At 39.7% G+C, this 15,292-nt stretch overlaps 2 protein-coding genes across 3 annotated transcripts in view; both read left to right on the top strand.

Annotated features, from left to right (window-relative positions):
- Nucleotides 1-2,799: 2,799 nt before the first annotated feature.
- On the top strand, nucleotides 2,800-12,354 carry slmapb (sarcolemma associated protein b). 2 transcript variants are annotated; one of them, XM_017712737.2, is made up of 10 exons: nucleotides 2,800-3,161; nucleotides 3,570-3,629; nucleotides 5,268-5,393; nucleotides 6,168-6,242; nucleotides 6,368-6,673; nucleotides 7,714-7,909; nucleotides 8,769-8,928; nucleotides 10,222-10,356; nucleotides 10,752-10,839; nucleotides 11,291-12,354. In XM_017712737.2, the coding sequence occupies exons 1-9, from the start codon at nucleotides 3,059-3,061 to the stop codon at nucleotides 10,833-10,835; spliced, it is 1,245 nt and encodes a 414-aa protein (XP_017568226.1). In that variant the 5' UTR covers nucleotides 2,800-3,058; the 3' UTR covers nucleotides 10,836-10,839; nucleotides 11,291-12,354. The 2 variants fall into 2 exon arrangements, with proteins under 2 accessions (XP_017568226.1, XP_017568227.1); XM_017712738.2 differs by lacking the exon at nucleotides 10,752-10,839 and having other exon boundaries at nucleotides 2,802-3,161.
- A 2,259-nt stretch (nucleotides 12,355-14,613) lies between these two features.
- Nucleotides 14,614-15,292, top strand: part of flnb (filamin B, beta (actin binding protein 278)) — a 29,112-nt gene continuing 28,433 nt past the window's right edge. The window contains exon 1 of the mRNA XM_017712689.2: nucleotides 14,614-14,942. Coding sequence (XP_017568178.2) covers nucleotides 14,630-14,942 — 313 coding nt within the window. The 5' untranslated portion in view covers nucleotides 14,614-14,629. The remainder of the gene's footprint in view (nucleotides 14,943-15,292) is intronic.

Genomic DNA, 15,292 nt, shown 5'->3' with positions numbered 1-15,292 from the left:
GGCAGGCGGCAGCTTCACCCCAATCCCATGTAAAATCAGCAAGTGGGAGATATTAATAAGATTTATGGAGAGTGACTCATCCTTTTCATACAGATATTGACAGCAGAGGACAAGGTCATCTCAGGCCCAGGATCTTCAGTACAGGTTGTGTTTTCCCCTTTCTTCCTTCTGCCAATGCCATTTATGAGGACACAATCAAACAGGCCTGTGCTGTGAATAAGACATGGGCTTGCGCAGTAACCATGGCAACTATGGAGGCTAGTAGTCACTTGCTTTTATTCTCTTTATTTTATTTTTCTTTGTTATCATGCCAGGAGGAAGAGTGGGTTAGAGGTAAGAGTTTTGTAAGTAAGTCTTTTTATTATACAATACGAAACATTACATATTTCTGTCATTCTCTCCTTCTCTGGCTGTGCACATGCCTGTCTGTCTGCATCTCTACCTGTCTGTCCATCTCCTTTGCCCTGCTTGTAATTTCATTTATTAAAAAGGCAAACAGGAAACTGATGCAAGAACTGTGTCCTACTGATCAATGTTTATTGAAAGAGAGCCTGAGTAAACGCAAGATAAAAAGTGTTAAGATTGTTTCCAGTTGTATTTACAAGCATGACAAAGTAATTTTGTCTATAAGTTGCACAAGCAGTGATGACTGAATACTGAATACACTGTCTTAAAAGTATTGAGTAATGTATTCAATTGCAATACATAAAAAGTAGCATATTCAGAATAAATTTAGAACATATCTGAATAAGGCACAGGGAATTTAGTTTTACTTAATTCCTAACTTTTACTGGTTAATAGTTTTCTTGATGTAATTCTTCAGTTAATATGTTTTGTGAAAAAATTTGCTTACCATTTAAATAAAACAAAACTCACCACCTGCTTCAGTCCACTGCTGCCCCCACAATCCCCCAAACAGGAGTCCAGTACAACACCTATGCTAAGCTTATCACTCAATGCAAACATGTCCACTGTTAAAGAGATTATGACAAGAGCTTTATTAATTATGAGATAAATAACTGGCTTATCACATTGATTTATCAGTCTTCTCAGGCTTTAGCGGAGCTCAGTACCACTGAGATTAATAACTGATTATCACCTTGATTTATCAGTCTACTCAGGCTTTAGTAAAGCTCAGTAACACTGAGATTAATAACTGATTATCTCCTTGATTTTTCAGTCTACTCAGGCTTTAGTAAAGCTCAGTAACACTGAGTTTAATAACTGATTCACCTTGATTTATCAGTCTACTCAGGCTTTAGCGGAGCTCAGTACCACTTAGATTAATAACTGATTATCACCTTGATTTATCAGTCTACTCAGGCTTTAGCAGAGCTCAGTAACACTGAGGTTAATAACTGATTATCACCTTGATTTATCAGTCTTCTCAGGCTTTGGCGGAGCTCAGTACCACTGAGATTAATAACTGATTATCACCTTGATTTATCAGTCTACTCAGGCTTTAGTAAAGCTCAGTAACACTGAGATTAATAACTGATTATCACCTTGATTTATCAGTCTACTCAGGCTTTAGTAAAGCTCAGTAACACTGAGTTTAATAACTGATTCACCCTGATTTATCCGTCTACTCGGGCTTTAGTAGAGCTCAGTAACAATAGGATTAATAACTTATCATCATATTGATTAATCAGGCTACTCAGGCCTTAGTTGGAACTTCAGTGTTTGCAAAGAAGCTGCTAATTGAGTTTGGCAATGGAGCATATTTCCTATATGTCGTGCCCTGATTTTAAAATACTTAAACAAGCACTAATGAAAAGATTAGTCAGACTGATAAGAAAGTGTTCTATGGTTGCATATAGAACCTGTTTGAAAATGGTTCTATATAGCACCAAAATGGTTTTGCTGTTGTTACGAGGTCAAGCTTGTAACAATAGACAAACCCTTTCTGTAGCTATATAGGACCATTTTCAAAAAGGTTCAGTATTGATCAATTTAGAACTCATTCTCCATCAGCCATTTCACCATTTCACCAAATTTATGAATTAAATGATTCTATATGGAATACACGATTCTGAAAAGAACCATTACCTTTTCAAGAAACCATCTTTTTTAAAGTGTGTTTTAAGTTTTTTTTTTCAAAAAAGGTTCTATACAGAACCATCTTCAGCACATTCTGAAGAATGTTTTCATGATGCAAAGAACACAGTAATCATGCAACGGATTCCTTGAGCGTTCATGGTTCTGTTTAAAACCATAAAACTGAAGAAACCTTGAGGAACCATCAGTTTAAGTGTGTAGGTTTTATCAGTATTTAGAGCTGGTATCTAATAGATGCTTTACATGCAGCAAGGAGCAAAATCATTTGAAAAAGCCTAACGTGACACTATATTCAGAAAGCCATCACAACAAAGACCAGTAGTTAAGTGTCGCCAGTGCTCTCACGCTGCTTATTGGGGCAACACTAATTGTGTATTTAGAGATGACGCCATGGGACACTTCACATGCACCAAGGCGCAAAAAATGGCTGATACTTTCTCTTATTTGAGGTATTTACTGTAATGCCCAGTGTGATCATTCCGTTCTAAAATCAACTAAAAATAATGAATAATAATGGCTCATAAAAACAGAGCTTTCTTCCTGTTTCTTTTTTTTTAACCACCAAGGAACAAACTTTTCTGATTATGCATATATCAACGCCAATGACACCGAGCCCTCATGACATAGGAGGGTCATGGGACACATGCATACAAGCGACCACCTTGTAAGATGGAGCCCACTCGAGTGCATCACTTTCGCCCCGGGCAGTGAAACAAAGGGCCTGACTGTGCGGGCACGCAGCTGCAGCCTCCCTTGGCTGCCTGTGCTCGGATGCATGACCATGTGGGCCAAGCGAGACCTACGAATGAGCGGTTTCAGGGGAGACTTGCAGTGAAGATCTAAACGGAAACCTTCGTAGATGTTCCATAACAACAACCCAAGGGGCGCTTTTTTATTTAACTCTTATTAACACAAATATCAGCCCAGGCTCGAAGTCAGAAACTTAAGCTCTGCTTTACGAACACCACACTTGTGCTAGCTGCCTCTCCCATTCCCCGAAATGGAATCGTCCAACATCTCCTCAGAAACGCGAATGTGTGAAAGATTTGAAGACCCGAAACGCTGCTCCTCCTCAGCATCGGCAAACGGCGCTGCAGCTTCAGGTAACTTTTAGTACTGATTATCAGCGTTCAGCGTTGTCGTGTGCTGTTTAAATTTCGTTATAAAAACGCAGTGTTATGCATATTATATAATTGGTGTTACGTAATGTTGAGCATCAGTGATACACCAGTTGTCACTTGCTGTCGTCAACGGATTTATTTGTGTCACTGTCATTAACCTTTGATTCATAACGGCTGACTGTTAGCCATTTTAGCATGTTTGGCTATATCACTAAGTTTCATCAAAAACAGGCCGGGTAATGCTTAAATATGATCACATTTGAAAGTAGTTGTACCATCGTCGGTTTAATTACCAGTAGTTTTTAAATGACCACCCTTACTTGAAAGTTTTTTTAAGCTAGTAAGGGTAACTAAGCTACAGCACTTGGTTTTCTTGGTCTTCTGTTACAGAAGAGAACATGGAGGGTCAACAACTGAAGGATCCCCCGAATAAAGTGTCACTAATAAAAGGTAACTGAAGTGTAACTACAGCTTTTGGACTAACAGAATGTAGTTTTATCACTTCATGTGTGTACCAGGGTTTTCCTGACTATAGTTTGCTTCTTCTAAGCTTATGTTTAAAGTATCTGTCAGTGCACTCTTTGGTCCAGAGAGGCTGCAAAGAGAGCTTGTCTATATAAGGTAGAAAGAAAATGTGCTGGCTAAATACTCTCAAACTGTTAAGGGCATTCTGTGTACTGAACTATGCAGGTTATGTAGCCTATTTGAGGTGATGAAAGCACACAGTGTACACTGATAGTAGCCATTATTCATCTAGTACAGCTTTCTACTTGATTTGATGTTGCCAGTAAAATACATCTTGTACGGATTTATGCATGGAACATAATGCCTGCGGCGCAGCATTGATGAGATGAATACAGTACTCTGTCTACTACAGATATGAATACAGGATCACATTTTTCTTTGACGCAATGCATGACCAGCTGTCTTTCAGAAGGAATGATATGCCTGTTGACATGCCTCTTGCCATCTATGCATCTGACTTTATCTGTGGTCAGTCTGTCCGTTTTTCTGTCTATCTGTCTGTCTGTCATGCTCATGTGTACCGTTAGAGCACTAATATAGGCCAGAGTGTTCCTATGTGTCCTCACACTGCAGTGAGGTCGTGTGCCTGATCCAGAGTGGCACCGATGAGCATGAGACTGAGACTTATACAACCCAGGAATTCATGAATCCTTAATGTCCTCACTCTGTCACCCTCCCTGCAACTTCTGAAGGGCATGTTTGGCATGGACAGTGTGTTTGGCTCGCCTGTTACAGCTGACTCATGCAGGATATGTGCAGTGTTGTTTTCCTGAATTCCTGCATCTGCATGCATTGATATCTCCCTAAAATCACCATTTATGGTGCACAGTCTTGAATGTGTTTTGAGCTTGCAGGATGAGGTCATGTCTTTTTGGAGCAGTCGATATAATGGCCTGGTTCTCTGCAACCCAATTTTAGAAGAACTCTGTGCTACTTATTGAGAGCCCTCCAAGCAGAAGCTAAAAAACCTTTATGTAGAAATGAAGGCATGTAAATGTGTTGTGAAATGGCTTGTATTGTTGTGGTTTGCGTCAGTGGTAAGTACAGGCTACTTCTGACTGCATTTCTTAGACAGTTTCTTGTAAAAAAGAAGGCTGTTCATCTTTAATAGTGACAAGGGCCCTAGTTTAGAAATGAGCTCGTGACTTAATGTTTTTAGGGTAAATCTATTCTGGGTCAAGTTATTAATTTATGGAATAGACCCATTTACCCACCTCAGGGGAAATTATCTTGCACTTCCTTCCAGTCTAAATTTAACCTATGGCCAGTCTGAGTTTGAACTCTGGAGGAGAGCAGAACTGCCAGGTAATGTGTCAAGATTAAAAAAAAAAAAAGTAAGTCAGTGGTGGCCAAACATCAGGGTGGTATTTCACAAAACGGGATTCCTTGGTTCAATCAGGTAATCTAAGCTCTGAGTTAGCACACTAAGTAAGATAACCTCATGATTTGGTTCAATCCATTATAATCCATAAAAGTCTCTGATATAGTTTCTTTATGTGAAAAATGTGAGTCTGGCTATGCTTGAAGTAATTCACCAAAGCTGTAATATATGTGTCTGCCTAGATGAGTTGAGTCGGAGCTCCATGGAGGCCAGTGAGTCGGAAAAGGTGATTCAGCACCTGAACCAGGAGCTGAAGGAAGCCCATGACCAGGCCACTGCGGGAAAACAGAAGTGTATAGAGCTACAAGGTAAAAGGCATGCATGGCATATATAGGACAAGGGCCATTCCCCTCAGGTTTGAAGGTCCATGTTTGGATTTAGAATGGTCAGAATTACTTTGTCAAGTGACTTAGATGTACAAGGAATTTTTTTATATATATATATATATATATATATATATATATACACACACACACACACACACAGTGAGTCACATCCATTGGCTAAGCCCATAAACAAAAGCTGACACTCGGCTCTCAAAAGGCTGTTAGTCCTGCCCGCCCTAAAATTAGCCACATAAGCAATATTGTTTATCACTTCATTTTCAAGAAACTATAATCTGTTAATTAACACCTTTTAAATAATTATTGACAAAATTACAGTACGTGTCTATTGGTTGTTGTGGTGTGGCTAGAATTGAATGTTGACAGCCAAGAACAAACCTTAACCAAACTAACATAACACGCTTCAGGTTTAGGGGTAACAGGAGCCAGAATGTTTCTAGGAGACTATTGTGATTATCTATCAGTATTATGATCTACCTATTTCTCTTGTCTTAATTAAGCAAGCCAGCACCATAACATTTACCCAAAAAGCTAAACCGTTCACGATCTATGCATCATGGTCATAGTGCCAAAATTATCTTAAGGTGGTAGGCTTAGTATCTCTCACTTTGATCTTCGGCTCAGTGCTTAACAACAGCTAACAATATAATTCTTTATAAACCTACTTCAGTGCTTAAATTAATTATCAGTTTATTGTTGTCATTATGTCCTCCTGATGGTCTGTGCAACACATTACAGGACTTCTTGAAGAGGAGAAGAAGGCCAGCAAGCAGCAGGCAGAGGAGTCAGCAAAGCAGATGAAAAGCCTTCAAAGTAAGATCTCTCTAACTGTAGCATATTACACGCTGATTCATCATACCTGGCGGGCTGCAGTGTGTACATATATAATGTGGATGTATTGTTAATGTATCATTTGTTTCTTCTCTGCCTTTGTAAAGCTCAGCTTCAGAAATTACAGGATGACATGGAACATCTCAGGGATCAGAAGGACAGTACCATCTTCAGTATGAGACAGGAAGTGCATGCGGCTCAAGAAGAGGTACAGGTGTTGCGCCGCACAATGGAGAAGACAGCAGCTGAGAGGGATCATGAGGTTAGCGCCCTAAAGGGCAACCTAGCAACGCTGACCACTGAGCTGGAGAAATGGCAGCTGGCGGCAAATAAGTACGAGCGTGAGATTGAAGGCCTGCATGCCTCTCACCAGAAGCAGAACCAGCAGAGGGACAAAGCTGCTAAACAGCAAGGTACTGTCCACAGCGATGTACACTGTAAACTTCTTTACCTAGAGGGTAGGCAGCATTACGAAATTTTATCTTCAGAATGATAAACTGGAGCTTTTCTAGGTATATCGTGGACATGTGTTTCAGAACCCTGACCATGCTTCATTAGAGGGAGTGCAATTAATCCTGTTTAAATAGATTTTGTGTAGCATAGGATGTGAAATGTTGCATAAAAAAGATACATATTTTTGAGATTTTTTTAAATGTAACACTACTGTTGCAAATGCTGGTGCATTCTGTCTGTTCCACTCTATCAAATGTCATATTTCGCATATCGTTTATCATGAAAATGTGTTAAAGTATTACACTTATTTTTATTTTTGCTGTATCGCCCATCCCTATTTTTGCCTAATTGTACTGTAGGTGGTTTTAGCCACCATTATGAGTAGTATAATGCTAGAAAAGTTGGCTTAAATAAATAAGAACAAGGGAACTGTCAATTTAAACCTCAAACATTAGTAAAAATCTAGTTGTTGTTAACATCCAGGAAATGTTGTTTTATTGAACAATAAAGTGCATACTGTTAAAAAAAACTGACTATGTAAAAAAAAAAGATTATGAATATTGCAAAACCTTAGGCTCTTGTACAGGCAGAGCAGTGGAAGCACTTCTGTGGTTGCAGGGCTGATAAATGGGCATCATTGATTGGCTGTATTGATTCTGTGTCCCACAAACACGAAAGTAAGGCTAGCTTATGTGTCTTCCACACCCATTACATTTCGCTGAAAAAATATGGCTTGTACAGAAAGCTGCAAGTGAGTGCAAGTCAGAGAAGTGACATGAAGAGCAAAGAGACCATCATACGACACTCATAGGAATGTTTGTATTTATGTGACGCTCATAAGAACGATGACTCATATCTCTGCAGCAGTTATGTAACTGAGTAGTTTGTGTTGAGTGTGTCTGTGCGCTTTTGCTTGAGTATATTCCCCTGTGCTTGTGAGTGTGTGTTTTGGATGGAATATGTGCTAACGTCTGTATTTTTGTGTGTGTGCGTGATTCAGCGATTGAGCTGGAGAAGGCGCAGCGGGACTATGAGAGCCTGCAGAGGGAGTGTGTGTCTCTCAGGTCAGAGAGAGAGCATCTGTCTGTGCAGCAGCAAAAGGAGAAGAGCAGCCTGCAGAGCGAATGCAGCACCCTGCGCACTGAGAATGACCAACTCCTGAGCAAACTGCAGCAGCTGGAGAAAGAACTGGACAGGTCCGCCTCCACCACTCTATGCACCGCCCCTTAATGATGCAGGGACCAGTCTTCATGCATCTCATTGGTTGAGAAATGCAGTACTTTATGGTGTACTCAGTCCTTGTAAACTTATAAACCTTTGAAATTACAAACTTAACACAGGAAAGTTGAGCTTGAACGGCCGACAAAGTCATTAATAGAGGGGGTAAACCTGGATGGTTTCCCTGTTTCAGTTTTTTTTTTTTTTTTTTTTAAGGATCACCATGCAGTACATTCTAATAGACCTCTGAATCGTGCGTCATTCTGTAGTCAGCATCATGCCCATATTAGCAACTGATGGAAATGAATTAATTTTTTAAAACCTGCTGCTATTATGACTAGTGCCACATCAGAAGGTTCCAGACCTGATACGCTTTTGTATATTTTGCTGTGAAATGTCACTGAATTGATTTGAAATATCAGTCTTGTGCACTGAAAAAGTGCCGCTGAAAAGTCTGCCATTAAATTTCAACACAAAACATAACACCAGCTCCTAACTACCACACTCTGCAAAGCTTCCTGCTTTGTTTTTGGTTGTATTTGCTTGTTTTATCATGTCCATTCAGTGTGCAGCAGTGTTAGCTCACATGTAGCGAAATTTGTATTTTGGCACCTTATTGACTGAATGCACTATTATGTACCCTGTTGTGTTATTGCAGGCATGTAGGGACAATCTTTTGAGTCATAATGTGTCTAAGCTCAAACAGTTAAAGAAGTGTAGTAAATCACCTTTAACTAAATCCAACTCAGTGTTGCTAATCATGTTAGTACAACGATACAGTAAGGATGTCATGATTTTATCTAATATGTGTTTGGTCCCTCCTCTGGCTCCCTTCAGCTGCAAGAAGCACAGCTTGAATCTCACCAGTACAGTGCAGGTCCTGGAGAAGACACAAGTTGACCTGCAAACGCGGCTGAGCACTCTGCAGGACGAGCACCAGAGAGTAAACAGCCAGCTGGAGCAGAGTAGCAGCAGGACCAAAGAGCTGCAAAAAGAGGTAGGACCTGTTTGATGGTATTATGGACAACACAGTTGACTGGCACACAGAAGAATGTAAGTTGCATTATTTCTTGCTGCTAGCTTGTTAAGCTAGAATTTGATTATCTTCAGAACTTGTAAAATGAGCTTTCATGGTGGTAGCACTGTGCATTTTATACATTGGTCACTTCACTATGGTTCTGCATCTCTTAAGCACTATTAAGATAGGATTAGTTTAACATGAGGGGATGGGTTAATGTCTTTTTTGCTAGCATTTTGCAGTAATTTTTATTTATTTATTTATTTATTTATTTATTTTGCATTTTTACACAATTTTCTTCCCAATTTAATCGTCTTCAATTCCACCTGCTAGTTAGGACTACCCCAATCACATGATGCTATCAATGCTAGGAGGCCACTGCTTCTTTTCAATCTGCTGCTCACGCAACATCATTGAACAGCTGAACACGCTCGGAGGAAAGCTCCAACTGCCAGATCTGTTACGTCAGCTAACAGACGCCTGAGCTGACAAGCATTGTGTTGAGTGTTGGAGGGGAGTAGGGGGCCATTCTGCCCACCCAAAGACAGCGAGGCCAATTGTGCTCTCCTGGCTACGGATGGCTGTAGCATCACCCAGGATTGAACTCCCGATCTCCTGATGATAGGGCCAATGCTTAGACGGCTGGGCCACTCGGTAGCCCTTTTTGCAGTAATTTTTCCTGACCGAATGCAACATGTCAGTCATTTTTATAGACTGTGCACAGTAAAGATATCAAGACTTTTTTCCTACTCTGAATCTAACTCCGGGTTATATCAACATGTCAGTTGAAATAATGTCATGTACTGTGGAAAAGGAGTTTCTTAAGTATGGAAGCATGCAAAGAAATATTTGCTTGTTCTCTGTGGCTAATCAAGCCTATAGATACTTCAAGTGCATGACTCTGAACATTAAAATGTAAGATTTTTAGGAAAAAGAGTGGTTTTATGCAATACTGTTGGCTGTGAATTCTCAATCTAGTTATAATGGAAATGACAGTGCATTCAGTTGAGATTTCTTATTCCACATGAATTAATCATAAATATTAGACTTACTGTGGTAAACCGACATTATCCCAGCTCCCTGTGGAAAACTAATCCCATCCAAATACTGCTTTATTGTCTCTTAATACTTGTAGGTGTGGACTGCTTTAAGTTTAGGAGAAAAAACATCAGAATTGTCTATGAGCTATGAGCTTTCATTTGATTAGTTTGTAGGACAGTAGAATTTACTTTCTAACTGTACTTCCTATCGCTCTCTTTGTTCATTTTTCAGTACGAGGAGACACAGACCGAGCTGTCAGGCCTGAGGGAGAGGTGTGAGCAGACAGAGCAGGAGAAGCAATCTCTCGGCTTGGAGCTGAAGCAGTGCCAAGCCACCCTGAAAGCTCTGCAGGAGAAAAGCAACCAAGTGGGTTTTATTTCTTCATTACTTCTCATCACACCAAACAGGGAGCAGACAATAGGGACAGTTCAAGAGGAATGATCACCAGTACACTGTGTATTGTCCCTGAAATTACAGATTTTGTTTGACAGAGCGCTATTGAGTTCAGGTTTTCGTTTTATTTTAATTTGGGTTCCTTGTTACAGGTGCTGGAGCTTTTTTTTTTTAACCAAATTTTAAGGTGCAGTCCATACCATTCAAAAACATTTGTGTATTGTGTCTATTAGAGAGAACGGCTCACTCTCCGACCCATTTGAAGCTGTTCAGCACATGTCTTTCATATCAAGTTGCTTAAAATCTTCCTAGGATGATTTTTTGTTTGTTTTTTGTTTTGTTTTTGTATTATCCCTTTCCTCCTTTAGCTGTCTTTATTGCCGCCCATCCTAGCCGTAGTCATCGGCCTTGTCCTGGCTTTGCTGTATTGGTGCTTCGGCCCATTGTGGTAGAAAGGTACACAGTGCTTCCGTCCCCTCGCACCTTTTTTCTCTGCTTCTGCGTCAGCCATCTTGGCCTGTGCCAAAAAAAACAAAAAAAACACTCCGTCCTATGTCATGCATTTGCCTGAGCCAAAACACATTGGCAGATCATTCTCGAAACACTCCTTGTCCTCCTCTTCCAGGTCTACCTCATAATTAACAGACATCTGTCTGTTACCCCTTGCCATGTTAACAAATGTCTCTGACAAACTGTCTTTACTTGTAGGCTGCCCTGCCTAGCTCATAGCTCTTCTAACCATCCCAGCTTTCCACGTGTTTCGACTCTGTCTGCTCCGCCGTTGGCGTCCCCCTTGTTCCTGACACCCCCTGTCACTGTGCGTGTTTGTCTGTGTGTGTTTAACATGGTCAGACAGAAGAGATAATGCTGACTGGAGTGTCATCTGTGTGTCTTCTTGCCATTTCAGGAAAGATGGATCAGGTGGATGCCTGTCGCTGTTGTAACGGTTGCCGTGACAGCCTACATGCTTACAAAGACCTCAACTTGAGCACCTGGCATGATGAACCAGTAAACACATGCATACGCACGCACATTTTCAATAATATACCGATGTTTTGCCCTCTTGTTTTAAGAGGTGCCCTACGTGTGAATTTGTGTAACTTGTACTTGCAATATTAAAGGCTAGCGGCATTAGATTAATTGTGTAGGGTATCGAGTCCATATCAGATCCGATTTGAAGCTGCTGCGGCGTTTAGGTAAGAACAAAAACTCTATTGTTGTAGGGTTTTGGTGTACAAGTTGAAACTGCTGTTTTTTCCTTATTGCAAGACGGTGATTTTATTATTTGGTTTGTTTTGCCAAACAAGTATGTACTGTAGTAATTTGCCTTACCAATCTGTTACTCACACAGAAGTCAACCCATTCATTAATGCAGTGATTCTCAAACCTGTCCTCAGTGCCCCCCTGTTTGAGAACCACTTTTCACTTTTTGGTCGTGTTACCATGAAAATTAAGCTTATTTTAGTAGTTCACCTAATTAAAAGCAATAATGCATTTGAAACATTGACTCCCATATGAAACCGCGCTCGATAAGTAGATGCCTTTTCTCTCCTGCATCCTCATGTAGTGTTTGTGTGATGGCCAATTCTGACCTCTGTCTTAAATTTTCAATATAGACGTCAAAACGTTGTCTATGCACTGTACATTATTGTTCTAAGGCTTTAAGTTATTGACAACTACTACACAGGAAGTTTAAAAATAAAGAGCACTAACTTGTCTCAAAGAGACTCTTAACACACTCACTAATTTGTTTGTTACTTGTACAGATTTACTGAAAACCAAAATAATAAAAAGTACAAAAAAAACAACGTGACTTGTGATTTGTGTGACACTGGATTGTTGTTACCCTTGTGGTTCTGTGCTCATTAAGGTGAAGTATTAATGTTAGCTCTACTTTCAATTATTTGTAGACTGTTTCAGTTTATTAATTTTTGGTGATGAATCTCAATTAAATGCCGTTTCACTTTGGAATAGAAGCGACGTGTCTGTTTGTACAGAATACAGAACAGCAAAAAGGCTTAATGCCTGATTCTTAAAGTGACTGTGCAGATGATTCATGAGAAGTTGGATGGTGGCGCTGATGTAAAATCACCAGCATGTGGTACTCCAAAGGTTTTAGAAAGCTTGTGCTTCTTGCATGTCCAGGATGCTCAAGAGACTCTGCCATTTCAGCTAACACTAGGTTGTTTTCACACCTCCTTGTGTACGGCCTTGTTAAACTTGAGTGAGTGAGTTAGAAGTCAAGACTGAGACCGCGACCCTCTGAGTCGAGACTGAGACCGGATATCTTTTTGTTTGTTTGTTTGTTTGTTTGTTTGTTTTGTTTTTTCTAGATTATAAAAATAAAAAGGAGTGAAAACTGAGGTTTGTTGTTATTCATTGTACATTCATTACCATCTGTTACACATGAGGTATATTAATAAATAATATAAAATCTAATATTTTGCTAAATATAATGTGAAATAATATGTAGCCTAGAATATTGATTAGAATATTATATATTTAATATAAATATGTTAAATATAATATATATTTAATATTAGAATATTAGAGTCAGTTTAGAGAAAGGACTGTGTTATTTTGTTTGAAGGTGTTGATATTCAAGAATTATGGGAAGAAAGATCTCTTTGCAATTACCTCAGATGGAGGCACTGGTCAGCTGTCCCTAGAGAATTATTTCTGAGTCTGCCTTACCCCGAGACAGAGATAAGAGCGAGTGAAAATGTTGAAACCAGTTGTTGGCTTAACCGCTGTTGAAAAATGGATCTCATATAAATGTAATTGATCTTAAATGTGTAGAAGTTCATTCCTAGTGATGTAAGGCAGTCTTAATTTATGTTGCTAAAGGCTTTATGCAGTTGTCTTTATAGGGGAGATTTTAAATCCAGCTTCTGGTCCTGGGTTTTGTAATCAGTAATAGTTAAAGGGCAAGTCCACTGATTTTTAACATTTCTAAATTGTCATCCAAAGTCATGTAAGCCATTCAAAGTGGGTCAATCTAAGTTTTGTAGTCTACTATCTAAAACCACCAGTGATCCTACACATTGTCTGAGTTCTCAAAATGATCATAAAACTGTCAGAAATCAGGCAGTGTGTTTATAACTACACTACCTAACCTGTGACATGTTTTTGGATGCTTTAAACTCTTCAGACATCTGCTTCCTATTACCACCACTGTGAACTATTCTGGCTGGTGCATTTCACATGAAACCACTCTGAATGACTTTCTTGACATCCTGCTGATTTCCTTATGGGAAAAATTTGAAACAAAAGGAGTTTCCCTTTGACTGAACTGTTACAATAAGTAAGTGGCCACATAGTATCATAATCATACCTACCAGTGACTGCAAAAACCAGTACTGTCTGAACTCTGTGTCTAGATTTAAAGATCTTTGCCCTATGTAATGCAACTTTTCTGCCTGTTGATTAAGCTTAGTTTTGGACTAAATTGCAAAGCCAGCTTAGAAAATGGTGAGTCATCATTCACTGTCCTTTTTAATCTAGGTTTGGGCTTAATATGCATGTGAGAAACACAGCCTATGCAGTGTTTAAGGATGAGTATGATATGGTGTGGTATATACACCAGAAGAATCTAAGAAGCTGTTTATTTTGTCATGGTCTTGTTCAAAAGAGAAATTGAAGTCTATTGGCACTGACACCAGTAAAACACAACAGCCTCACTCCAAGTACTTCTCATGAAGAAGTGCATGCTTCTGTGTTATAAGAGTCCACCCAAATGAGTCATACCTATTCTACCCCATGCTGGAAACATGAGGACATGGGCCCATCAATAGGCCTCATGTAATAACACACTGCGTTTATGCCAGAATAAATGAAGTCTAATGTCACCAGCGATGGGGGTTAGAAGCAGCGATGATGTCAGGCGTTGGAAGAGGGTGACCGGACCACAGGTGGGGTTTCACTCCCCCAGGACACGGATCTTATTGCTGACCTCTTCATCACAGTAAATACATTCTCTACACACTGAGGTAACTGCACTCACTGTTTTTGTTATTTCACCCTGTGACGGGGGGGCGGGGGGCTGCACAATGATGAAATTTCAAGTTTTAAAGAATCAGTCCTCTCAGTGAGATGTAACCTCAAAGGCTATGAAGGATAATGGCCATTGGTTGGAGTAGAAGAAGAGGGAGGGCTCCCTCCAGCAGATTTGAAGATTGCACCTAGGCACTGGTATAAATGCTCTTTGATAGGAGGACATCACACCTATGTGATTTGGCAGGCAGAGATGAGTGACTTTGTCAACAGTGTGACTGCAGCTCAGATTAACCTATCAGATGATGCACCATGGAAGAAGATACAGAAGAACACCTTCACACGCTGGTGCAATGAGCACCTGAGATGTGTTGATAAACAGATAAATGACCTCCGCTTTGACCTGAGTGATGGCCTGAACCTCATCTCCTTACTAGAGGTTCTGAGCCACAAGAGGATGTTCAGAAAGTTTCATGCACGACCCACACTTAGGCAACTTAAGCTGGACAACGTTTCAGTAGCTCTGGAATTTTTGGACCGTGAAAAGATCAAGTTAGTGTCTATAGGTGAGTTACACTTTACATATCTTTGTCTTCTTTATGCTTTTATTTTATTGAACAAAGTTAGTTTCCTGGCTTGTTAGGTTCTTGAAATCATGTCTAGTAATCATGAATTGTAACATATAAAGTGCCCTTTGGAACATGCAAATAGTCCTTTCTTAATATCAGGATCATTATCCCTGGTATGTTGTCTGGTCTGTAGGATGAGAAGAAAAAAAGGGTATAACTTGATACTGTAATTAATTTAATAGAATTTAAAAAGATGTGTAACATAGAGAATGGTCACACACTCGGTGTTTAAAGGTTTTTCAAACAGGCTTCATATTTCATTGCTTTGGGAAAACAATAACTCTACA

This window comes from Pygocentrus nattereri, chromosome 9, assembly GCF_015220715.1.
Source record: "Pygocentrus nattereri isolate fPygNat1 chromosome 9, fPygNat1.pri, whole genome shotgun sequence".
Lineage (NCBI taxonomy): Eukaryota > Metazoa > Chordata > Actinopteri > Characiformes > Serrasalmidae > Pygocentrus > Pygocentrus nattereri.
Note: the sequence above shows the minus strand (reverse complement) of the source record. Positions and strands in the feature narration are given on the sequence as shown.